The sequence below is a fragment of the Panthera tigris genome, chromosome E2, assembly GCF_018350195.1.
Source record: "Panthera tigris isolate Pti1 chromosome E2, P.tigris_Pti1_mat1.1, whole genome shotgun sequence".
In the NCBI taxonomy this organism is placed as follows: Eukaryota; Metazoa; Chordata; class Mammalia; order Carnivora; family Felidae; genus Panthera; species Panthera tigris.
In genome coordinates, this window is record NC_056674.1 from 42,754,646 (window position 1) to 42,779,678 (window position 25,033).

Genomic DNA, 25,033 nt, shown 5'->3' on the forward strand with positions numbered 1-25,033 from the left:
TGAGCCCTTAGTTTTCTCATCTTACCAATTCAGATATTCATGCCTACCTAGCTCCTAGGGTGATCCTGACGATTAAAGAAGTTGACGATCTTCCTACCTCTAGTCTCTCCCCTCTACTCCATGCTCCACACTGTAGCCAGAGGGGGCTTTCTGATGATACTCTGCCCTGTTGCAAACCTTTATTGGCTGACCCTGCCCACAGGATACAGTTCAAACTCTGCCCTGGCACTCTAGGCCCTCGGTGACTTCATCCTGTGTCTGCCTCTTTTTCCAGACCTGTCTCCTGCTGTCTATCTGGAACCTGCACTTCCATGGCAAACTGCCTGTCACTTGGCCCATGCTCCATGCTTGCTTCTGCATGGGCTGTTCCCCTGCCCACACCACTGCAACATATGCAGGCTCCTCACCTACTACCAGACCTCCCCTTGCACTCTGGCCCAGATTCCTGGAGGGAGACTGGAGGCCTAGCCTCTCAGGCTGCAGCTGAGTGTCAGCCACCTAGCTCCAACTCAGGCAGGAGAAGACACTCAGTGTAAAGATCTGATTGCCAGATGTTCTCAGGGTTAGGTCAGCAGGGCCTGTGACTTAGGTTATACTCAGTCCCCCTTCAGGGCCTGCCTACTGCTGATCCATGTTCCTGGCTGCAGCCCATCAGTACCTCACTGTGCCCAGAGCCTAGTCTGTCCCAAATGTCCTTCACTGGTCCCTGGCCGGCCCCCTTCCTTGGCTCCCAGCCCTGCTCCTAACCTCTTTGGGCCAGGGCAGTGCTGACCCAGGAATCCCAAGCTCACTCTGTCTCCAGGGGTCACCAACCTGTGCCATAGTCAGGGGTGAAGCAGAAAGTGGTTAAGAGATAAGGATGCTGTGACGTGGCACTGGCTCTAGGCCTAGGAACCTGAGAAGGATGTGGTGACCTGGCTACACCTGGCTGGGTCCCTCCCCCCATCATAACTAAGCACACTGTTGCCTCTGCTCAAATGCCTGTCCTTGCTGGCAACAGTCTAGGTGGGGTAAACCTGAAAGCTATGGCCTGGGTGGCGGCCCCGTGACCCTCCTGGATGCAGGGGGAGTGGCCATCCAGGAGCCAGCTCTGACAGGCCAAGCTGTGGGGCACCAGCCACTCCTGCTGATCTTATCAGGGCCTGCCGCAGGCGCCACGAGATGGAGAACCTGTTCCATGCAGCCTGCGCCCATCATGGGAGCCAGAAAGTGGCTAAGCCTGCGGATAAGGTTAAGCCTGCGGGATAGAAGCCTGGTGCAGCTGCGTCCTGTCCCAGCACCCCACATAAACCACGAGCCCACCATACCGTGGCCCCACCCTTGCCCACAGGCCAGCCCCCACCTCTGATGAGGGCACTACCTTGTAGAGTGTGTTCCGGATGATCTCGATGTTCATCTCATCAAGGTCCTGCTCTGAGATGCAGTCCTGGAAAAAGGCCGCTGGGAAAGAAAGACGTGGGGGTGAGGGTGGGCGACTAGATTCAGCCTAGGCAAGAATCCTGCTGCTGTTTAACCACCCCTGCAGGGCATAGAGGGCCCCTGTCACAAGGCCCAGCTGGCCAGGGGGTGGGGGGCCTCCCGAACCAGCCTGGGCAATTGCCTTGCAAGTGGCAGAAGCAATACACTGGGCCATGTACACTGACCTGAGCTTCTCCTGCATCCTTGCTCCTAAAACTGATTTATAAAGGAGGCGGCCAGCCATAACATGATCTAATCGCCTCTGGGGCAGACCCAAGCTCAGACCATGCCAAAGACAGACTTGCATAAGAGGCCATGACATCCTCCTTTCTTGAGGGGCAGCTGTGGATTTGGGGCCTGATGCCCATGTATCTGTAACCCCCAGGGGGGGCCTGGGGCCCACATTTGGAAAACCAGCCTACTTCTTAAGGAATGAGCTGAGTGGGCCTGGACCAGGGACCCAGAGGGCCACTGTCAGGCTGAAAGTAGAGGCCAGAACAGAATAGAGCTCCCTCCCCTGACAGGGGCCCACAGACTCTCTAGTCTGTCTCTTCTTTAAAGATGGAGAAACTAGGGGGAGAGAGGGAGCAAAAAAATAAAATAAAATAAAATAAAATAAAATAAAATAAAATAAAATAAAATAAAATAAAATAAAATAAAATAAAATAAAATAAATAAAATAAAAATGGAGAAACTGAGAAACCACAAATAGCCCAGAACTAGCTCAGAGTTACTGGAAGAGTCTATGGCAGATAGGCCTAGCAAGTAGGGCTCAGAACTCTTAGTACAGGAACAAGTGCAACTTAGAACCCAGTGTTTAACCCTGGAGGCTTCCTGGAGGTGGTGCTCTGGGGACAAAGATTGTGGCTATGAGGGCACTAGCTGGTGATGGCCTTAGTGCCTTCTCCCCAGCCTCCAAGATAGGCAGGAGCCAGCACTGCCTAGGTGGGGCCCTGCAGGAAGCTCCCAGTTCCCCTTCCTCTCTTGGCCTCTGACACGAACCCTGCATCCTGCCGGACACTGCCTGACCTGGCCCCTGGGACCTGTTCTGTGGAGGCAAGTGAAGCTATTTGCTTCCCTCCTCTGCCTCACAGGCAACCAGCCACTCTGGCCCAGCTTGGGGCCACAGTGTGTTCGAGTCCCAAGACTCTGAGGGACCTGGGCCTCTCCCCACTCCATGAGCTCAGCCTTTCTCTGCATTCTGAGAAATTGGCCAGTTTCACAAAGTTACATGGTCTGAATCAGGCCCTGGTGGTAGTCTGCCTAGCCCAGCAAAAGCAACAGGAAAGGAACTGAAGGTAGGGCAACAGAATGGGAGGGAAGTTAAGGGAAACATAAAGGTAAGCAGCAGGGGCAAGCCTTCTTTTATGGCTCAGTATCACCCCCCCACCACCCAGGGGTCCACAAACCCCACACTTGGAGGCGGTGTCCACCTCCTCCCCCCTCCACCCCAGTGGCTCACCCAGGGGCGTGTCCACCAGAATGGCATTGTAGAGCTCGGCAGGTGTCTGCGCAATGTTCACAGCCTCCATCTGCTCAAAGCTGCCTAGTGGGTGGCACTTGGGCACAAGTTCGGCGATAGACCGCTGGTGCAACGTGCCCGTGATAAGCAGGATTACGTTGTCAATCATGTAGCTGTAACTGCGGGAGGCACACAACAGCAGGGGGTTTGGAAGTCCTGGCCCAGCACTGTGACCCTGCCCCCACCCTGCACAGGCCACCCTCAACAAAGAGCACCACCTCAATGGTGCTGCTGACCAGCACCACTGGTTCACCTCCCTGCCCGGTTGCAGCCCTACTCCAGCACCAGGAGTCTGAGACATACACGGCCCCTCCCTTGGGAGTGTGGCACAGATTCACGCCCCTCGAGTGTTTGGGAAGAGGTAACTACCCCACGGTGTGAACAGAGTTCTGGCAGGGAACACAGAAGGAGGTGCAAGGCCAGCCTGGGGATGAAAAAACTGGGAGATGTAATTGTGTTCTGGGAAGAGGGAACAGTGTGTGCAAAGGCCTGGAGGCATTCACCGAGTGCCTGCCGCATTCGAGGAACTGAGCACAGCTCAGGGTTGGCAGAAGGAGGGAACCAGGGCAGTGCTCCTAGCTTGCTGGGGCCTGGTCGCTGGTCCTGCAAGCCAGGCTGAGGGTCCTGACTGCATTTTGAGCACTAGAGATCCATGAGCAGGATGTAAGCAGGGAGTATTACAGTCCTGTTAGAGTCATTCTGGCTGCTGGGTGGGGATGTGGGGAGGGGGAGATGGCAAGGGGAGGAAAGGCTGAAGAGTAGGGTGGGGAGAAGCCAGAGAAAAAGGGAAGGTCAGAAAGGAGCTAGCGGGAGGGCCCCTCTAGAGTAAGGCCCCAGGTCAGGCAGAGATGGAGCAGGTAGATAGCTGCCCTGCACAGTTCCACTCCAAAGGCAGAGCACCGCCTCCTCCTTCAGCCGGAGGCCTAGGCCAGGTATCCGCGCAGGAGGCCTAGAGGGGACCCAGAGGCCTGGATAGGGAGGCTGGGCTCAAGTTGTCCTAGGCCTAAGCTCCTTGGCTCTCCGCTCTGGATAGCACATGGGCAGCAGAGGGGGCTGTGGAGCTGGGGAGGGTGGAGCTTCCCGGTTCAGACTTGGCAAGGGGCAGGGCAAGCTCTGCTTCCGAACTTTAAGACAATGGCACAAAGGAGCCGGGGCAGAGCTCTGTCTAGTCACCTACGTGGGAATGGGGTGAAGCCAGGGGCGGGGGGGGGGGGGGGGGCGGTGAGGAAGGCCCCAGGCACAGTCAGGTGGCATTAACCACAACATTCCTCCAGCCTGTCACCAGTGATGAACTCAGGGTACACGAGTGGATGAGGCCTGTGGGGAGGAGCACCACTGAAGGGTCAGAGCTAAGGTGCAGGCTGCTGCCCTGAATGGGCACTTAGCACAGGACTTGCCCTAGTTTTTGGGTGGCCCACAACTAGGCCCCTCTCCTGGGAAAGTATTTTAAGCACCCAACGCTGAGGCTGTCCATGGAAGACCCGTGGTGGGCAGTGGCCCTAAATACCAAGGGAAGAAAGGGAAAGGGGTGGCCCAGGCCTCAACTCAGAGGGCCAGCTATTGGGGGAGCTCCCACAAGGCCCTCCAGGAAGGCGACAGGAAGAAAAAGCCACAGCTCCAGTCCTGACCTGACCCCCTACTCCCCCTGCTTGCTGCACCCTCCCCCAGCTCCCACCCAGCCCAGCGCCTTGCTGTGACCTCTGCTCTTCTGGGCTTGGGGCCAGGCAGCTGCCCTCTCTCCGCCCCCAAACCGGCTGGGTCAGTGACAGGATGTGCACAGAGAAGAGACAGGCCCTCCCCTTCTCAAACTGAGGGCTTCAGGCGGGGCCCATTGTAGCTGCAAGGCAAGAAGCCCAATGGCCAGCCTTCTGCCCCGAACCTGACAGAGCTGGCAGAGCAGAGGGACCTCAGAAAAAGCTCACTAGAGTTCTGGGCCTTGGCCTCCAGCCAGAGCCTGCATCCCCTCCACCCTGGACAGCATCCCTTGTTCCCAATGCCTCCAGAATCTCATGTACCACAGGACCTATGCTACATGTCACTTCCTGCAGTCCTCTACCTGCACCCCAACCAGCCCCACTCCAGTCTTCCTGTTCTCTGAGACAGCCACAAAGACTCCTGTCCCCGGCCTGAGGATGCTCTTCTCCACTCTCACAACCTTGTGGACAGGGACAGGGAGAAGAGTACCCCTCTTAGGCCTATACTATCTGATTGACCCCGCAGCCACCAGCATCACCAAACCCAGTATCCAAGGAAGTAAGAGAGAGTATAGGCACTCGGCCCTGTCACACCATCAGGCAGATGACCTCCATGTCCCATTTCTAGGGTCCCCATGCCCTGGCACTGCACTCCCCATCTAGCTCTGTCTTTTCAGAGGTATCCCCACAAGCCAGTGTTCTTTCTCTAAATCTCCCCACTCCCTCTGCCCACAACCCAGGGTATTCTTTTATGTTGGGGATGGGGCTGGAGGCAGGGCTCAGGGGAGGCCCTGGTACTCCTCAGGGTCCTGGCCTGGACTTAGAGGAGAGCCCGTGGGAAGACTCTACCATCTGGCTTTTCTGTTGTCCCTCCAATGATGTGGAACAGGCCAGCTGTGAGTCACTTCTCAGCCTTGACAGCAAATGTCGGGGCCAGTAGTAGTACCTCCTAGCTGCCCCCAGCCTCTCCTGCTAGAAGTCCAGTCTGGGTACCAAGGAAAATGCCGAGCCAGTTAAGGGCCACTTACGATCACATACTCCCAGCACCTTCCAGGGCCCCCTTCTAACCCAGTCTAGGCCAGCACTGGATAAACCTGTGCCAGACCCAGCTCTTCCTTCTCCTTGAGTCAACTATGAGGTTACTGCAGAAGCAGCCCCTGCTTTTCTCCCCAGCCCAATGAGAGCCCAAATCCTCTTTCCTGGGAGAAAGGAAGCAGGGCAGGCCTGGCAGAGATGGTGCTGGCTAGGCTGTTTGCTTCCCCCCCAAGGCCAAGGCCTTCAGCAGACAGGGACATCCTCCTCCTCCTCGCCTGGCTTGAACAGCTGCCTCCCTGCCCCCAAAAAGCCACTCCACCAGTCCTCCCCTCATTTGGCCTCAACAGCAGAGAATGAGGTTCCAGCTGGTCAGCGTCTCCCTCCAGAGGAAGACAGCTGGGGAGTGGACAGGCGGCTGCCCGCCAGGCCAAAGAGGCCCTTGTGGGGTGGGAGTAGGGAGTCTGTATTCCTCTACCCAGAGGCCCTCCCTCACACTGTGCCTTTAAGACTCAGCTTGGGCCCATAGAAGTCTCGGGTTGGGGTTTAGGAAGCCCCTTCTTCCAAGAAGTCTTCAGAGCCCCCAGCCAAGCCCCATTCTTCTGCTGTGCCCTTTGGCGCCACCTGCCGGAGAAGCATGGCTTGCTTCCACATTCTTATCGTCTTGGCGCCAGGGGCTGGCCTAGCACTGGTGAGGAGGCCAAGATGACTAGGTACCTCTGCTAGTCTGTCTATCCTACAGCTCCCAGCAGAGGCTGCTCATAACAGTATCTGTGCTTAATCACATCAGAGTCCTGCAAAGCCCTGCCTAGGGCAGAAAGGGAATAGAGATATTAAGCTATGGCCTCAGCATACAACTTGCCAAGCCTCAGTTTCTCAGTTTTAATCAGGATAACTAAAATGCAGCCCATAGCAGAGCTAGTAAGGCCCTGACCTTCTCATTAAAATCCTGCTCTTCCCCAGAAGCCTGATTGGGTCTTCCCACTTGACTTAAGCCTTCTAGGCCTTAAAGAGCTCCTGTGCGCTCTCCCTTAGTCAGTATCACTGCTGGCTCTCCCGCAAGGCAGGAGCCAGGTCTAGCCCATGACCCAGAAATCATGGCAGGCCTAGAGCCCCAGCCTGTATAGACCGTGCTATGACCCAAAAACAGTGGATGTAGAGAGAGAGGGCTAGAGGACCAGGATAAGGATAACCACCATGCCTCTGCAACCCATGCTACAAAAAGTTCTGGGGAGAATGGCAGGTATGCTAAAAGGCCTATGGGCACTTGAGGCCATTGTCCTGGGACAAAGCTGCCTTCCAGCTACCCACTCCAGGTTGGTGGCACTGGAGCCCCTGGTACATAAGAAAGACTGGACTTCACCTCTCCCAGATGATGCAGGTTACCAAGCCCAGGTTCTGCTAATGGGTACCAGGCTGCTGCACACTGGGGATGGCACCCAGGAAGGCTCATTCCTTTAAAGACAAGGGCCTTTGGGGCCCACCTGAAAATCCCCAGAGGCCAGACTCACCTCTCCCACACGCACCTCTCCCAACTTCCCTTTGAGAGCCTACTTTCCTATGGGAAGCCATCATGGAATGGCCTAGATCAAGACCTCCCCTCCAAAGCCAAAAAACCCTAATGGAGGCTCCATTCCAAGTCACACAGCACGTTAATGGCTATGTCTGGAAAAATCCTTGGTATAGTGACATATTACATGTTATTGCCGTGAAATTGAACTGAATTATCTAAAAACTACATGATTGATGACAGCTTACTTCACAGACTCTCACTCACTCAAGGCCTGTTTCCTCCACACCAGGCAGTGCCACCCACTCTCCTGAGCAGTCTCTTTCACCCCACCTGATCCTTGAGTCCTCTTAATGCCAGGAAGCCTCCTGTGACCCTGGATCCATTTGTAGCAGCTGCCCACAGGCCTCTCCAGGAGCTGTCTACACCACCCCTGACACTCATCCCATTGCATTCATGCATCCCCCTCCCTCCTGGCATAGGGCCTGGCCCAGAGCTGATACTAGTTGTGTTGGCTGAAGGCTCGCTGGGATCAACAAAACCACTGGACACTGTCTTTCACCATGGGAGGGCAGAAAAGACCTTCATCAGCTTCTGTCTGCACACCTTTAGTAACAAGGAACCCATCACTTCCTGGGAAATCCTGTTCCAGCAATCCAAGGGCAGTTCTATCGGCAACTAAGAGGCTCTGAGGAACAGAGCTAAGTTGACCTTTTGTGGTAGTCCCAACCTCCAACCCAGCTGGGCCAGCTTTGTTTGTGGCCAGCAGTGATGGCACTGTTCCCTCAAGTATTCACACGCAGGATGGAGCCATTAGCTGACGCCTCCCCTACCTGGGGGAACCATGCTCTCCTCTCTAGTTACATTCCTCTGGACATCCCTGGGGTTTGAGGCTCAGGACATGTATGGTTCCCTCAGTCCAGAATCTCCCCTTCCCCAATTCTTCCTTAAACAGCTCCTCAACACATAGCCACCTCCTCAGAGAAGCCAGCTATGAGTTCCAGGCCCTGGCCCTGACGGAAGAGATTCCCTCTTTCTGCAACACTGCGGATGACCCAGAAAGGAGGAAGTGGAGGAGGTGGAGGTGAGGAAGAGGAGCAGGCAGAGAGGTAAGAGCTAAATGGCAGAGAAGAAGGAGACTGCTGGAGGGTGGGAGGGCTGTGGCTCCTGATTAGGCCTGCAGACCCTGCCGCACAAAGGTCAGTGGTGACCTTGGTCAGGGCCTTTGCGGTGGAGTGATGGGACAGTTGGGAGCAGACTGGAGGCTCAAAGGATGGGCAGGCGTGGGGGGGCGGGGGTGAGAGAACACACAGTGAACGTAAAAGCGCAGGCCCTAGGAGACAGTTTTGTTGTTTTTGTTTTTTTTTAACGTTTATTTATTTTTAGACCGAGAGAGACAGAGCATGAACGGGGGAGGGTCAGAGAGAGGGAGACACAGAATCTGAAACAGGCTCCAGGCTCTGAGCTGTCAGCACAGAGTCCGACACGGGGCTCGAACTCACGGACCGCGAGATCATGACCTGAATCGAAGTCGGCCACTTAACCGACTGAGCCACCCAGGCGCCCCCCTAGGAGACAGTTTTAAACAGTGTGAGAGATTTGCACTTGTTCAGTTGTTGATGGGAAGAATCTGAAAGGGACAGTGGCTGCACAGACAGAATAGGTGAGTGGCCACTCAGGGTCCAGGGAGTCGGGTAAGAGAGCTCAGGACTCTGGCAGAAGGACCCAAGAGAAGGAACCTTTGCCATCAGATCAGGGTTGGGGACACAGATGCGGTGCTGGAAGGTGAGTGGTTTCTACTGTCTCTGTGGAGGAGGAAGGTGGGCCATCCGCCCAGAGACAAGGCTGGGGGTGGGAGAGAGGTAGTATTTAAAATGGTGAAGTGGTCTTCCCAACCTTGGTGGGGGGGCTGCAGGGTGCTGGGTAGGGAGAACAAATGGCCGGCTGGGCAAAGACAAGCCGAGGCCAGCTGCACTGGTGAGCGTGCACGTCTGGCAGCAGGGATCACCGCTCAAGGCCGGCTTCCCCAGCTTTGCTCCAGGCTGTGGAGGTGGGGGAGGGTGCCTCCAGGCCGGAGGCTGCTGGGATTCCTCCAGGGCTGGGGGGCTGCCAGCCAGGGCGGGACTATAGGACAGGCGGCCAAGAGAGCTGCGGATGCTGGCAGAAAAGTACTCAAATGATGGACCAGGGAACCTCAGCTGGGGAGGGAGGAAAACGAAGACAGAAGGGGCAGCAGGAGAGGAAGCAAGGCCCAGCGTCCTGCTGAGTCCGGAACCAACGTCCCTCAAGGGACTGAGAGTGGGCTGGAGTGCCTGAAGGCTGTGGGTAGAGAGGGGGTGCCTGACTCAGCGATTTCGGGGTGGAACAGTTCCAGTAGTGACATGGCCTTGGGCAGCCATCAGTGGGGGTGGCTGAAGTGGAGAGCAGAGGAGCAGGTCACTGAAGATGACGAGGTCATGGAACGAGCAGCCACAGGCTCAGACAGGCTGACACGTGGCTGCTGAGCTCTTCCTGAGTGAGGGCAGGAGTGAGGAACTGGGAAGACTAAGCCACAATCACCCATGAATGGAAGGGGCGGGGAAGTGACAGCCTGCCACAGGATAGTGCTTGGCTGCTTTAAGCACGCTTGGTGCTTGCAGCCAACCTCCAGCAAAGAGCTGGCGGCTATGCAGCCTCAGTCACGCTCAGAGCCCTCTCCAGTTTCATGGCCTGGCAGGCTGAGACGAAGCTTCTAAGGGCACCAAGAAAGGCCAGGAGCTAGCTGCACAGGCAGGTGGCCAAGTGGACAGTGAGATGGATGACAACTGCCCTCTGACCACTGGCATGGGTCAGGCCTCCTCTGGCCTGCCTGGCTGGCAAGGCCAGAACATTCACCAGGAAGCTGAGAGAGCCTTGTGCAAATAAGGTGAAGGCTGGGCTCTGGCAATAAATTTGTTGCTTCCTGGTATGTCCCCGGCTCTGGCCTTGAGGCAAGGGATACACAGGCCCAGGCCAGGAGCTAACACATGGGATACTTCGGTGTGACCCCCATCTCAGCAGCACAAGACATGGCCCATCTCTGGCCTCCTGCCCCAGCAGGACTATGTAGTCTATACCTTGACCAGAGCCAAGGAGGTGTAATTACAGGCCCAGCCTGGACAGCAGGGAGGCCCCCAGAAAGGAGGCCTGTAGCCAGGAAAGAGACTGCTTCCCAGCCTGGGTAAGTTCCCTGAGCCCTTCAGGGGTCCCAGCCTGTGGCCTCTACCCAAGGATGGATCCCTTCTGGCTGCAGTCTCCACTTGAGCAAGTGGATCTTAAGTAAGTGGCTGCTGCTTGCTGGGGGTGGGAATCAGGACAGGCAGGAAGCACCCTAGTGGGGCAGGTGTGCCAGTTTCCAAGGAGGAGGGTGGGAGCACCGAAATCAGGGAATGATAAAGGCGCAACAGTACCCAAAAGTACCCAGTACCCAGAAACACTTCCCCACAACACACACTCACACACCACTAATGCAGAGCACATTCATTTAAGTTAGCCACTGATCACACCTCTGGGGCCATCTCTTTGTTAACCAGGCCCTGGCTAATGGCTCCTGGTCTATCCAGGCAGAGACGGCCTATCTCCCTGTTTCCACAGGCACACCTGGCAAGCAGAGGCTGCCTCATCCAGGTGCCCTCCCCTAGCCTGTAGGGTCCTTTCTTCTGCTCAGGTCCTCCAGGAGCTTAGTGGAGGCAGGACTACACCCAAGGGTTAGACAACGGGGAAGCTGGGCAGCCATGGTCATAAACATGTGGGCTTGGTCCAGAATTGGGAAAGGCAGCCAGGTGTTCAGCCTTCCCCACTTCTCCCTGAGACCCAGGGCCATGGACAGAGAAGATGGAGAATGGCCTCAGCCCAGACAGGCCCAGAGGGCCTGAATGGTCCATTCCAAGAACTTGGCTCTTCAGAGCTCTGCCATCCCCTGACCTCTGACCCCAGTCTGGGAAGTCAGGACCTAGTGAGCATTCAGTGTGGATGCTGCAGGGTGAGTGAGGCAAAGTGCTTCCATCATCCTTGGTCTCCTCACCCCAATCTCTGTAATACCAAGGGTGCAGGGAAAGGGGCTTCATCCAACATTACAGTGTGGAATCCACAGCAATGAAGTGGCTGGTGGTGGCTTGGAGGCCCAGGGCTGTTGAATAACCAGCTCAGCTACACAGCCCAGGAAGACTCTGTGGGCAGCTGGCCTAAGCGCATGCTGGCCCAGATGCAGGAGGAGCAGCTATCCTGCCCAGTGGGAGGGGAAGGCACTATAGGGCACACTTACGTAATGAAGTCCAGGAAGCTGGCGAGTGGCTCATAGGCGTGGTTCCTCATGTGGCGGAACTCCACCACCATCTTCTCTTTGAGCCGGTCATCAATAACTGACACTGTTAGCGGCGATGCCTCATTGGCCAGGAAGTTGCCATAGTCAGTACTCTGCAGGTGCAGCTTCAGGTCTGAAACCCAAGGCAGGGGCGTGGGGAGTATGAGGGCTAGCCACACTGAACCTCTCCAGGACCCCAAAACCCCATCCGCACCCAACTCCGAGCCCCAGCTTCTCTGCTGTTGTGTCCTGGTGCTACCCTGACCTGCTGTCCCCACTTTCACCTCCCTGTTGACTCAGGGCCTACTCCAGGGCAGTCAGACCAAGGCTCTAGAGATATCCCAGACTCTTGGGCCATTAGCCAATACACGGGGCCCCAGAGTCCAAGCACAAGTAGAACAAAATGTTCCTCCAAATGACAAGAAGGCCTGGGAAACCCCAACCCAAGGTGCCATTCACCACCGCCTTTGAGGCCCTTCTGCATGGCAGATTCTGGGATGGCTCTAACCTAGAGTAGAGTAAGACCTGGGCCCTACACTCCATAGCTGCAGGGTTAGAAGGGCAAGCCCACACACTCTAGGCATAAATGATGCAAATGAAATAAAGAAGAGGCCACAAGTGCAAGTAAGGTGGAGAGGACACCAAGACGGGACCGAGAGGAGGAGAGAGCATGCCAGGCTGGGCCACATCAAAGGGCAGGGACAGGAACATACAAAGGTAACAGCCAGCAGGATGGCCTGAGTGACAAGTGGCCTGGAGGACAAATGAGTGACATGAGGGGGAGATGAGGCTGGGAAAGGAGACAGCCACTGTACAAGTGGCTGGAGGCAGACAGGCTGATCCTCTGGGCTCTTCTGAGCAATTAAGGATGGGGCAAGGGAAAAGGGAGGAGAGGACAGAGAAGAAGGGCCTGGGTGGGCAGGACAGGTGAGACCCAGTGAGCTCAGGGCAACAACCTAACAGCTGCCTGGCTTTTGCCCTTGTCTCCCACCGCCGGGGTTATTCTCCAACCAGCAGCCAGAGCGATCTTAAAACACAAGGCAGAGCACATCAGTCATCTATATATCCTCATCTCAGGGCCTTCCCTGTCCCTCTGCCTAGAAAGGGGTGATCTCTCCTCACACATCCCCTCTTCAGAGACCTCTCCCACAGCCCATCACCCTGTTCCTTCACTTGTGCCTCCTTTCTTTGTTAACACTTACTCCACCTGTCACAGGACACATAAGCTCCATGATGGCAGGGATTTGGGGTCACTGCAGGACCCTAGAGCCTAGAACAGAGTATGTTCTGGTACGTTTTCATGCTCATTAAATATTTGGAGAATGGACAGAAGTCTGGGAAGAGTGTTGGTGAAGACAGCAGGGGGGTTTACTCCTGGATTTGGAAATGGGGGACACTGTAGCAGTGATGGCAGTGCCAAGGACAGTGGCTGGGAAGGTACCCATGTGTGCGTGCACATGTGTGTGTGAAGGCCCAACAACCAAGGCCAGCTTCTGCTGTAAGGGCCTGCATGCTTTATGTCTCCTGGGGAGGTTGTCCAGGGAAGGACAGAAAGGGTCACATTTGTGAACTTCTCCACAAGCCTCCCTGATCAAGCCTTCCAACGTGTCTGTGGGCCTGGAGGGCCTTGCTACCTTGGGCTGCTGAGAAGGAAGGGACGGTGTGGCACATAATCCCCAGCGAAGCCCCTACTCCTGCAATCCCAGCAGGAGAATGTTCCCAACCTGGAGTTAGGAGTGCTAAAGGAGAGATGGAAGAATATGTGAAAGGGAGAGGTGAGAGGGAGGGAGGAGTTGGCACGCCCCTGGGTTAGATGCCTTCTGCCTGCAGATCTGGGTGGCACCCAGGTGGCAGGCAACACTCATGTCCTCTGTAGCTCTCAGGCCCTCACAGAGTGAACTTTAACCTCCTGAGGCCTGTAGAAGGCCTTCACCACCTGCTGCTTTTGCCACCGTCCTCCCACTCACACCCACTTCTCTCCACGGCCACCTAAAAGTGGGACAGAGCCGAGGGTGAGGTGGGGCAGGGAGAAGCCACCAGCCCCCTGCTTCACCCCCCATGAACTTGCTGCCTTTTTGACAAGGAAGTGTTCACACCCCTATGTCCTCAACCCAGGCCATCTGCCACGAGTCCCTGGCCTAGGTTCCATCCTCACCATGGTCTGGCCAAAGTCCACCTATACTTAGAATAAGGCCTGGGTAAGAGAAGGTGTTCTGCTCAGTAGTACTCAAGTTGTTGCAATATTTCATTACCCCCTTGGTTGTCAGAGAAAAATTCTTAACCACAACTGATAGTCATAACTGATGGTTGTGTAATGGTACCTCACCTTGTATTCTACCTCTAGTAATGGGCTTTATGTGTTAGATTTTAATATCCTCGACCCTGGGAAAATGCACAATTCTTTTGAACAGAAACATGGTTTATTTGCACACAACTGATCAGTTCTGAGAGATCGTTAATGTTCTCCAAGTGGTTTTCGTGGGTGTGAGAGTGAGAATATGAATCCATCCCTCTTCTTATAGTATTGAAATTAATTCTACTTAGTTTATCAAGTCACATTCATGCCCTGATTTTATACACTTGTATCTATCAAACATGATGATACTTGAAAAACAAAGTGGGCAAGGGGTTCTGGCCAGGGCACAGCAGGTGCCCAAATCCCCACTAGGGGAAGCTGCGGAGCGGACAGCAGCTGGAAGCCGGGGCTGAAGTGTGGTGTTCTGGGTCAGACCGTCTAACACAGCAGCTGCCAGACCAAACCTGTTCGTTTATCCACTCAACAACTGCAGCCAGCAGAGAACCCATCTCAGGCGATAAGACTCCTTCCTCTGCAGCTCACAGCTGGGCCTGGGGGCCACGCCAGATGTGCAGGCCAAAAACCAGAGCAAAACCCAGTCCCCGTGCTAGGGACCCTCATGTCAATGACCCACTATTCTCTGGGATATCGAGTCCACGCCGTGGGCCCCCACCCAGGCCCCTGCCTCCTACCCTCCAAAAGATCTTTGCATCACACTGCTGGAGGCTTCCCTGAACGCTGTCCCCTACCACCCTGGCCTCAGCTCTCCAGAAGTGGGTCCAGCCTCGCCTTGCTCTACAGGGCTTCTCTTCACTGGGAAGGTGTGCTCAGCAACTTCCCCACTGCCAAGTACCCTCTCCCCTCTCCAGCTCCCATGGACTCTCCATGCAATACACTGGTCAAGTGGGAGTCAGCACCCCAACACTGGGGGGAGAAGCCCAGACCCATTCTAATTGGAAACAAATGGGTCCCTGCTGCGTACTCAGCCCCCTGCCAAGAGCAACCTGTGTGTCTGACCTCTCAGCCATGCCCATTTCAGATTTAGAAAAGAGCAACCAAGGGGAACACAAAACTTGTCTAGAGTCCCAGTCAGGTGTATAGAGGGGCTGGGATGTGGATCAAGCCTGGTGGTTTCTGTCATCTCCAACTCTGGCCTCCTGTCCTCCCCTACCATCTTTGACCACATTCTCCCACGGCCCCTGGCCCAGTTATGGACCCAGCTTCCTAGACAGGCTCTAGTCCTAGAAGAGTGGGCAGGTTGCAGAGGAGTGAGAGAAGCCAGGATATGTCCCTTACATGACCTGGAGACAGCCTGGACACTCACTGTCCACCTGACGTCATGACTCAGGGACAAGCACCTTTGGTATGACTTGTGGCAACAGCTATTCTTAGAGAAGCCAGGAACACGTGCATGCGAATGAGAGGAGCAAAGCTGGGGGTGGGCTCTTCTTTGCACACCCCCACCCCACTTTGCATGCATGGGGCTTAGCACAGGCCTTAAAGCAAACACCCCTGTGCCTTGGCTGCTGCGTTCTGCTGACGCTGCATCTGGGGAAGCCACGGCTCCCAGCAGTGCTGGAACACAGACGGGTGGGTGGTTTCTGCTGGCGTTTGTGAGATCAGAGCAAACCCGGGAGACTCTACCCAGAATCCTGCCCAAAGCCCAAGGAGTCTTCCTTACCAGGAAACTCATTTTTAAAAGCCCCCAGGGATGATGTCAAAGGGCCGTTCCAGACCACTTTCCCTGGCCAAGCCCTGCGTCTCCCTGTGACCCAGGGAGAGGGGACAGCCTGTCAGCCAAGAAGGCGACTTGGAGGCAGGCAGGCTAGCCGATCTCTCTGCTTGGACCACACAGGGTTTCTGAACCAGCTCTGACCCTGTTCAAGAAACCTGGCGCCCAGAACCAGTTACTGGCAGCCCCAAGCCCTTTAGACAGTCCTCAGAGCTGGGACAAGGCCTGCTAGAACCCCACCACCACCAGCAGCTTCCTGCTCTCTCTGAGGGATGCAGAGAAGGGGGTGTGACTGGGGGTGGGATCTGAACACAGGAGGAGAAGCCTGGAACTTGTTGAGAGCTTCGTGGGAGACCAGGCCACCCAGCCCTGGCTAAGGCCCCAAGGGCAGCCAAGGACACCAGGGGCTCTGGGAAGGCAGGAGCTAGTTCTGCTCTGCGCCCTGAGCTGAGCAGCCTAACAGCCTCAATGACAGCCCCTGAGAGCTTCAGACGTGCCTGGGCTGAGGCATGAGCAGTGTTCTGGTTAGCACACACTCAGGGGACCGCTCTAGTCTACCCACAAGCCCAGCTGTCTACCCCAAATCCTCCCATCCGTGGCCCAGCACCAGGAATGTCTGGCCAGCTTGGGAGCTCTCATAGCAAAAAACTTCCTCAGAGGCTGATTTCTCATGTCCAAGAAGATACTGCCGCTATTAGGAAGTTCTCTCTGCAGTCTGACCTAAACCCCTCCTCAAAGGAAGCCCACCAACTTGGTTTCCCAGTGCCTCTAGCCTCCCCTGAGGGCCTTGGGTTTGCTTCTCAGCACGCCTCACCCCACCCAGGACATTCCCATACCTCCTCTGCTTCCCAGGGTCACCTGTCCCGATCTTACCGTGACTCTCCCCACAACTCTTATCTTCCGGCACCATCCAGGCCTCCTCACCACCATGATAACCTTATGCTGGCCTCCTGCCCCACATGTTGACTCCCTGCTCCCAAGTCAATTCTCACACCAGCACTAGATTGAAGTCATCCAACTCCCAACATGTTGTCACCTTTACCCAGCGGCCTCTGTGGCCTCAGAGCTAGAGCCCTGCCTCCTCCCCACAGCCTGTGAGGTCCCATGCCCTCAACCCTAGCACCACCTCAGCCTCAGCCCTTGACTCTCTGCTCCACTGGTCCCATGCTTTGAGTAGGGTGACCTGTCTATGATCTCTGCCCCAAACAAGTGTTTCAGGGAAGTCTACAGGATGCCCTAGGGAAAAGCCCCTGAAGTACAGGAAACAGAGCTGATTCCTCAGGCCCAGTTAGAGAGGCCTCTGCCCTCCCTCCTCCACAGGGTGTCCCTGTCAGCCTTGAGGTTGCCTGTGTCCGAGACCATTGCCCTGGCTCCAGCAGGGTCCAGCTGAGCAATCTGAGGGCTCCTGGGCTGCAGCTCCACACCCATCCAGCATGGCTATTCCCTCAGGGCTCATGGGGCGCACCACAATCAAGCTGGCTCCATAGTTTCCCTGTCCTTCCACCCCCTGCCTGTCTCTCAGTCTACGTCTTTAAGGCCAGAACCTCTCAGCAGCAGAGTCCTGGCCCCAGATGGCACCTCTGATTACCACCCAACCCCTGATTAGCAAGAAGGCATGGGGACCGCTAGCCTGATCAGCAGCACTCTCTTCTCTGTGTGGGCCAAAGTGTGGGCTTGGCAGCCAGTCCCAGCCAGGCCTGGAGAGGTGGCAGCTGGGCAGCCCTATTCCCCATCCACTTCCTGAAACCCTTCCCAGATCCTGCCAGCCCTGAAAGTGATCTTTCAGCCCCTCCAGGACTCCCAGGGACAGGCAGCACATGGCCTCTCCAGCCCCCAAGCCTCTAGAGTCCCTCCTCAAGGGCTCCAGGGAGGCAGGAAGGGAGGGTCTTGGCCCATGCCAGGGGTTGGTCCCACATTGCCCCAGGGGCCCAGCAGGCACAGAGGCAGCTCCTGGCACAGTACACTAGGCGGGGCGGCCCCCTGCTCTAGACTCACCCACGGCCTCATGGCCCACGGAGGGGCCCTGCTGGCCAGCTGGCCACGGCATAGTGTGAGAGGACAGTGTGTTCCCAGACTTCACTTCTGCTTTTCCAGAGGTCACTCAACGATGCTCTCCTGGGGAGCTCAGGGGTTTTCAGGAATTGAGGACCGCTGAGTAAAACCAAATGTGCAAATATGCTCCCTAGAGCCCAGCATGCCCACCCTGCCACTCCCTTCTAGGGTGATGGAGCCTCAGAGATTGTTCTACCACTCCCCTCTGTCCAGGTGAGGGGTCTACTTTGAAGAGACTGAACGTGGGTCCTACCTCCAATGCTTGCTCTGCACCAAAGGCTCCCTAAGGCTGCAACTTCCAAGGCTCAAAGCAGGCAAACTCAGACAGATGGACAGATGTGGACAGATGGCCAGGCTGGTGGCCCAATGGAGCCACAGCCCCACCTCAGCAAATGTGCTGTGCCTGAGTCTCCTCCCCAGGCTCTAGGGGTGGGTGAGACCTCTTCTTCATATCAGCTCCAAAGCAGATGTGTGCACTGGCTGGCTGGCTCTTCAGGGTCAGAGCATCACAGCTGGAACTCCCAACATGGAAACCATTAACCCTGAGTTTACCTGGGGCCTGCAGCATAAACTAAGCATCCTTTTCGCCCCCAGACCTCTGCCAGAGTCTGTCACAGGCCCCCCGCAAACTTCACATAACATCAGCTGATTAGTCCTGAGTTCCAACACGTCCTATCAAATGTCTATTCTTCCTCTGCTCCCTCAGGTGCTGCCTGCCATTCCCCATCCAGACATCCAGAAGCCTGTCACTGTCCACCTCCCCACCAACTGACATGTCCATAGTCTCTTGCTCACCAGTACAGGTCTACCCATTATCCAGCAGCTGGTGCATGCCACAGCCCCTGCCCCCTGTGCCCCCTCTGCAGCCTAATTTTGTCAGATCACTGGTTTTAAGACATCGCTCCTTAGGTAGCTGAGTGGGGTAGGGGAGTGAGAACCTGGGCTTTGGAGCTACAGTGACCTGGCTTCAAATCCTGTTTTGCAGCTTGGTTCTGAGCAGCTTGTGGATCCCACTGGATCCAGGCTCTTGGCTGGTCACCTGGTGAAAGGCTATGCAGTGCCAGCCTTCCAGGGCACCCGTGACAGACACCGAACAGAGACAGTGTTAGAACTGAGCACAGAATACCATACTCCATCTCTCCTGGCAGAGAGGATCCTACCCAGAGCTTCCCAACCACGACCCTCAGCCCCAGTCAGGTGGTATGTGTTCTCGTCTCCAGCCTACTGCTCAGGCTGTCCTATTCAATACTCCACAGAATGCCCCTGCCCTTCCTCTTCCTGGTTTGTCCCAATCCTTCCCCTCTGGCATGTTCTCCCCACTGTAAAGGTTGTGGGGGGTCTTGTGCAGCATGGGCATGCAAACACACAGGTCCTGTTCTGCTGAAGGAGCAACAGAGCTGACTCAAAATCTGGGACTCCTGTCCCCAAGCTCAGGTCTCACTTCACCTACCAGCAAGATCACATAGAGTTCTGGGCAGCCCCATGGATGTGGACAGAGGCTAGGACCCAACTCTGCACCATCCACCACACCCTGAGCTGCCGCCCTGAGGGCCTTGTGAGCAGGCAGGAGGTGGCGCAGCCAAGGGCAGCTCCTGCTCCGTGGGAAGCCCCCAGGCTGGCGGGCCAGCAGTCTCGGGAAGAACCTGGAGTCCGCTGCTGGCATGGCCACATGCAAGTTACTGAGTTTCAGCTGGCGTGAAGCAGAGCCCCTGCAGGGAAAGGACAGTGAGTTCTCCTTCCTCAGTCCCTGGACCAGCATTTTGTTTCATGCTGGAGGCCTTTCAGAGAGGTGAGGCTTTCACGGAGGGGGATGGGACTGATCCACAGAGGTGGTCCAGCTGACACTAGGGACCCGTGGCACTACTTGCCAGCATATCAGATACAGGGATCAAATGAGAGTGTCACTCCCCATGTCCAGGAGGCAGCAGGATGTCCGACCCAGGTTTACCACCCTCCTCTCTGCTCTAAGACAGGTGGCAGGTGGTGGTAGAGCCACATTTAATTACACTTAAGTTCTTAGGAACACCTTGTCCTTGAGGTGAGAGAATGAAAGCATCCCTCACATCCCATGAGGAAGTCCACCTATCCGACAGTCAGGAGGGTGCCAGGCAGGCGATAGCCCCATGTGCCAAAGGGAGGGGCAAAACTGGTTATTGCTGCACCCAGGGCAAGTTCCAAGCAACTCTCCTCTGAGCGGAGATCCGCCTGGATATCCCCTCACCAGAACATCCCCACCCAGGCCCTAAGGCTCCATTGGGACTGGCATGTCCCAGGAGACACAGGGCTTGGAAGGCAGCTTGCCTGTGTTCCCCTGCCACAGCCCAGCCTGAGAACCAAGCGGCCCAGCCTCGCCCTGGGAGGCAGGGGCCACACCTCTGCGGCTGCCCTGCACTTTGACCTTGAGCAAGCTCTTCTCCAGGCTTGTCACCACAGTTGTAGAACCTGCAGGTGGCAGTGGATCTGGGCCTGCAAAGAAGAGCTTCTTTTCATTTTACCAAAGATGTTAAGTTTGCTTGGGTGTGAGTGAGAGAGGTAAAGTGGTCCGGCATGGCCAGGGGCCAGGCAGCCCAGAGAGGGCCAGCTGTGGCACTGAGCTTGCTCAAAAGCCGGCCCATGCCCATGTCTGGTTCCCAGGGCCCACTGGCCTGTACTGCCTGAGTGATCCTGTCAGCCTTTGATGCTGGGCTTCTGTTCTACAAGCATAGGCCTCTGGAGGAAGGATGCTAAGAAAAGCTGAGACTCACTCGGATGGGGGAAGGGCAGGTTTAGGGCCCCCAGCGGCTACTGTTCACAGTGAGATTAAGTCAGGTCAGGCTGGAGTATCCTGCCAGCTCCGCGGTGCTTAGAGCCAAAGCTATGGAAATAGTCGTTTTGCTGAGACTTAGGCCCTATGGATGGGCTCACTGGATCAAACCTCATTTGGGGCTATAAGCCATGCTGCTCTTAGCACAAAGTTGTATTTACTGCAGCTCACAGAAACTGGAAACAGCCCAGGCCAGAAGCAGAGTTGACCCATTTTATACCCATGACCAGCAGAGCCAAGAAGCTTAGGCCAGGCAGGAAGTGGCAGGAGCAGTAAGCATCCAGGCTGGTCCTGGATAGCACCCTCACACCCATTTACCCAACCTGCTCAAGGACCTGGCAGGACATGTACAGGGTAAGCAGTAACATGCCAGACTGAGCATGATCAGTGTGTGGATTTGGGCCAGCCCTGGGATAGGTGGGCACCTGCTCAGGGAGCCTCACAGCAGAGGCTAGGTTCAAATGACAGAAGCCAATGGAGGAATGGGGGTGACAGTGAGGCATGGAGCCTGGGCCAATAGAAAAGGGGGACCCCATCTTCCTCCCAGGCCTTGCCATGTGGTATCTGCCTTGGAACTTAAAAGGGTAAGGGGGTGGTGAAGATGGGTGAGCTACCACCCATGACCTGGCAGCCTTAGGGCCCTGTGTGCTGGGTCATGTGTTATAGCTCATTCCTTGACTCCCAACCCTTTAATGTCTACATTAGATGACATATGGCAAGGCCTGGGAGAATGGTGAGGGGCCTCAAAAGCAGGGCCTCTTTCACCTGACCACCACTTCCTGACTGGGGGGCCAGGCACACAGAGGCATGATTTAGGCATCCTTTAGCGAACATATGCAGGAATAAGAAAGAAAGGACCAAAGAATATAGAGTGATTGGATAGGAGGAGCCAAGACAGGTGTCAGGAGGTTGTAAGCAAACCCTTGGCCCTCACCTGGACCCAACTTCCCAGGTAAAATAAGAGGGCTGAATAGGGTTACCTCCAGGGGGTTGGCCAGCTCTGAAACTGTCTACCTGGTCAGACCTAGGTCACATTGACTCTCCACAACTCAGCCCCTGAGGGCCACTCAAGGGCCTAGGGTGAGCCTAGAGGCCTGGCTACCCAAGAAGCAGCCTTGGCAGAACCAATGGCAGGTGCAGGGGAGGTCTGGCTTTGTGGAGCCTCTGAGCAGCCACCAGAGCAGGGCCAGGCAGGAAAGGCTGAGTTGCAACAGTGAGGACACCAAGATGACTCCTTAGAGGGGAAAGCCCCATCCACCAGCCAAATGCAAAGCCTCAGCTGAGGTTAAGGCCTGAAAAAAACTGCTGCCTGAGTAGCCAAGGAGAGACAAAATCTGGGCAAGTGCCCAGGGCCAGGCCAGAGTTGGCCAGGAAAGCAGTGCCCAGCACCCAGTCAGGGCCGTTCCTCCACATATCCCTTTCCCCTGCCACAAGTTTGCCTCCCATTCCTCAGGACCATGCAAGTTCACTAGGGGCAGCCCCAGTCCAGGCTCTCAAGCTACAGGGTGCTGGATGCAGATAGGTAGAGCAGGTATCAGGCTACACAAGAGCAGTCTAACCTACTAATTGGACCTTCAGAGCCTTGACCCTCCTGCCTCTAAAAGAGGAGGAATATTCCAGTGCAGGACAGATTTTAAAAAAAAATCAGCCAAGACGTGTTAAATGAGGCAGAAGCCAGGGAGGTCAATGGAAAGATCCCCCAAATTGGGGTGCAAAGGGGAGAGTTGTCAATCACCTGATAACAACCCCTTTCCAGCGTGACTGTAACATACCTACAGTGCCTACAGAGTTTGGGGTGCCTGGTGTGGACCTCTCCCAGAGTCACTCTACCCACATGCTCCTATATATGTGCCACATGAACACCTATGTGTCCTAAAGTGCTGAAGGAAGTAGGGAGGAGTCTGTCCTGAGGATCAATTTTCCCTCTCCTGGAGGGACCAGGGTTGCAGGACAAAAGTGGAAGCCACCTGGGGAAGAGCGGTGCTCCTGGGAGGAAATATGGCCCTGACCCCAGGCAGCCTCAAACTCCTGCTCGGGGCCTATAAGACCCCTGGTTCATGGCTAGTACACTGTCCTCTGCCACTCTGACTGAGAGCTGCCAGCATGACCCAGGTGGGGGTAAATGAGGACAGACTGACGGTAAAGGCTGGAGCATTGTGCACTGAGCATGAAGGTGGAGAGCCTCAGAGAATGTCCCCTGGCCTCTCCTTTCCAACCCAGGAAGCCGGGGCACCAGGAGGTGAGAGCAGGAAGAAATGGACAGACAGGAGACACCTAGCTGTGAGTCCTACTTAATCTGAGAAGGCCAAATGGGACTTGGGTGAGGGAGAGAAGTAGGGCCCGGGACAGAGTCCCAAGGGACAGTGGCCACAGGCAGGTGCTGTGCAGAAAAGCAGAGGAGAGGCAGCCTGGGTGACTCACTAGTCCAGCCACACCTCTCTCCCCGGCTCTCTACCAGCCAAGTGGTCCTGGCACACCCCCTTGTGGCCACAGGGAGGATGGCTCTGTAAACAGCAAGGGGCTCCACTCTTCCTCCCTCTCAATGCCCCACCAATCTAACCCCTGCCTCAGACTTCTGGTCCCAATCCCCCCCAGCCAGCAATCCCTGGGGGAGGAGGCTACAGGCACCCATAGAGCCACATAGGAATGTGTCATAAAGAATCAAGGTAGACAGGAGTCTGAGAAAGCCAGAATGGAGACAAGGTGGGCTTGACTCTAGTCATGAGGGATTGGTTGGCTGAGGAGCAAGACTGGAGAGACTGGAGAGGAAGTCTGGGCATCCTCAGTCCCCTATGCTTGTTTACTAGCTCAGCCAGATCCTCCCAAGTCTCCAAATCCCTTTATCCAGCTCTCTACTCGACCCCACCCCACCCCCTCTGCTGCCTAATGCTGTATCTTAAAAAAGCAGGTGCTGGGGCACATGCCTGGCTCAGTCAACTCTTGATCTCAAGGTTGTGAGTCTGAGTTCCACGTTGGGTGTAGCGATTTCTTAAAAATAAAAAATAAAAAAAAATAAAAAACACTTAAAAGCAGGTGCTCAATAGCCCAGAAACAGGACAATCTATGCCATGGCACACCCCTCCAAGATGGGGACCTTAGCTTTTCCTCCCCTGTACACCAAAGCCCAGCACTCTGCCAGCACAAATAATGAGCTGTCACCCATCTGATCACATAAGTATCTATTGAGCATTCACTCTGGCTAGGCATTGTGCTATTGAATCCTCACAGCCTACAAGCAATTTCATTTTACAGGTGGGCAAATAAGCTTCGAGATGCTAAATCACATGCTTAGCATCACAGAGCTGGCCAGAAAGGAAGCCATGGTCTGCCTGATGCCCTGCCTCAGGTCCCGGCAACCCAGGCTCCTGACCCCAAGCAAGCACAGATGAGTTACAGGAGAGGCCACTACATCATGTCCTCACACCTATTCATTCTTGATGCAGACCCTCCAACAACCTGGAGTGTGTTTGACTGCTGAGCCCAAAGCACAAGAACAGCTACAAGTCAGTAAAAGGGGCTGGGGTGCTGTAGCAGGCACCATGACTACAGTAGGGTGGCTGAGTGGGAGGTCCGACAGGGGGGCCAGGGACCAAACTATTGGAAGCATATTGGGCACTCAGGGACAAAGGTTCCTTCCATCTCATTTCAAATCTAACAGCCCTGATGTGAGCTTGCTCAGTGTGTGCCACTAAGAAAGAAGGAAGGGTAGACTAATACATTCCAGAAGGGTTTTATGCAAAATATTTAAACTAAGATGTTAGGACCTTTCCTTCTCTACCATCCTGAAACCCTGGTCACACAGAAAGCCTATCTTCAAGAGTCCTGGATGGCTTACATTTGCCTATGCTGATGCCACCTCAAAAGGCCCTAGTCTTGGGTACAGACACTGGCTCCACCTCAGAAACCAGGCCCGAGAAATCACTGAGTAAATCCATGAAAAAGTGTGTTCTCGCTCAGCAGAGCAAGTTCTGACACGACCCCTGGGGCAGGGCTTGTGAAACAGGGGCTAGCAGGTCCCCGTGCTACAGTACATACATACAAAGTGCAAGATGTAATCAGGGAACAGAGAGCAAGAAGGGGGGTGTGGAGCAGGTGAAGAAGGCAAGAGAAAAACAGCTGAATGAGAGGTGAGCAAAACAAAAACCCAGGGGCCCCGGGTCACCAGCCCTCAACTACCATCTGGGCTCTGAGTCTTCAGGTGTAAAGAGAAGGGGCCCAAAGGGGGTTCCGTAAGACACAGAGCAGCCCCACAAGGCTATGAATCAAAATCTGGAAGTCAAATGCCCAGGGTCACCAGCAGAGATCTCATCTTGGGTGACTGTTGGGTGTGAACAGCTTCTCTGCATACTTACATGTTCTAATTTCCTTTATTTTAGATACCTTTATCAGATGTCTTAAATTATAAAATATTTGTTCACTGCAATACATCCAAAGAGTACATAAAATAAAAATGCACATGTTCCTCCCTAGCCTCTCCGATCCCTCTCTCCAGAGGCTGCTACTCTAGACCAATTGGCATCTGTGCTTCTCAACACTTTTCCATGTGCATATAATATCTTATTAAAATGGGAACACATTAACAATATATTTCTAAATCAGTCCTTATAGAACTC

At 55.2% G+C, this 25,033-nt stretch overlaps 1 protein-coding gene across 1 annotated transcript in view; it reads right to left on the minus strand.

Annotated features, from left to right (window-relative positions):
• ATP6V0D1 (ATPase H+ transporting V0 subunit d1) overlaps positions 1–25,033 on the minus strand; it is a 39,007-nt gene that overhangs the window by 3,291 nt on the left and 10,683 nt on the right. The window contains exons 2-4 of the mRNA XM_007090291.3: positions 11,499–11,670; positions 2,921–3,099; positions 1,361–1,440 (exon numbers count right to left, since the gene is read on the minus strand). Coding sequence (XP_007090353.1) covers positions 1,361–1,440; positions 2,921–3,099; positions 11,499–11,670 — 431 coding nt within the window. The remainder of the gene's footprint in view (positions 1–1,360; positions 1,441–2,920; positions 3,100–11,498; positions 11,671–25,033) is intronic.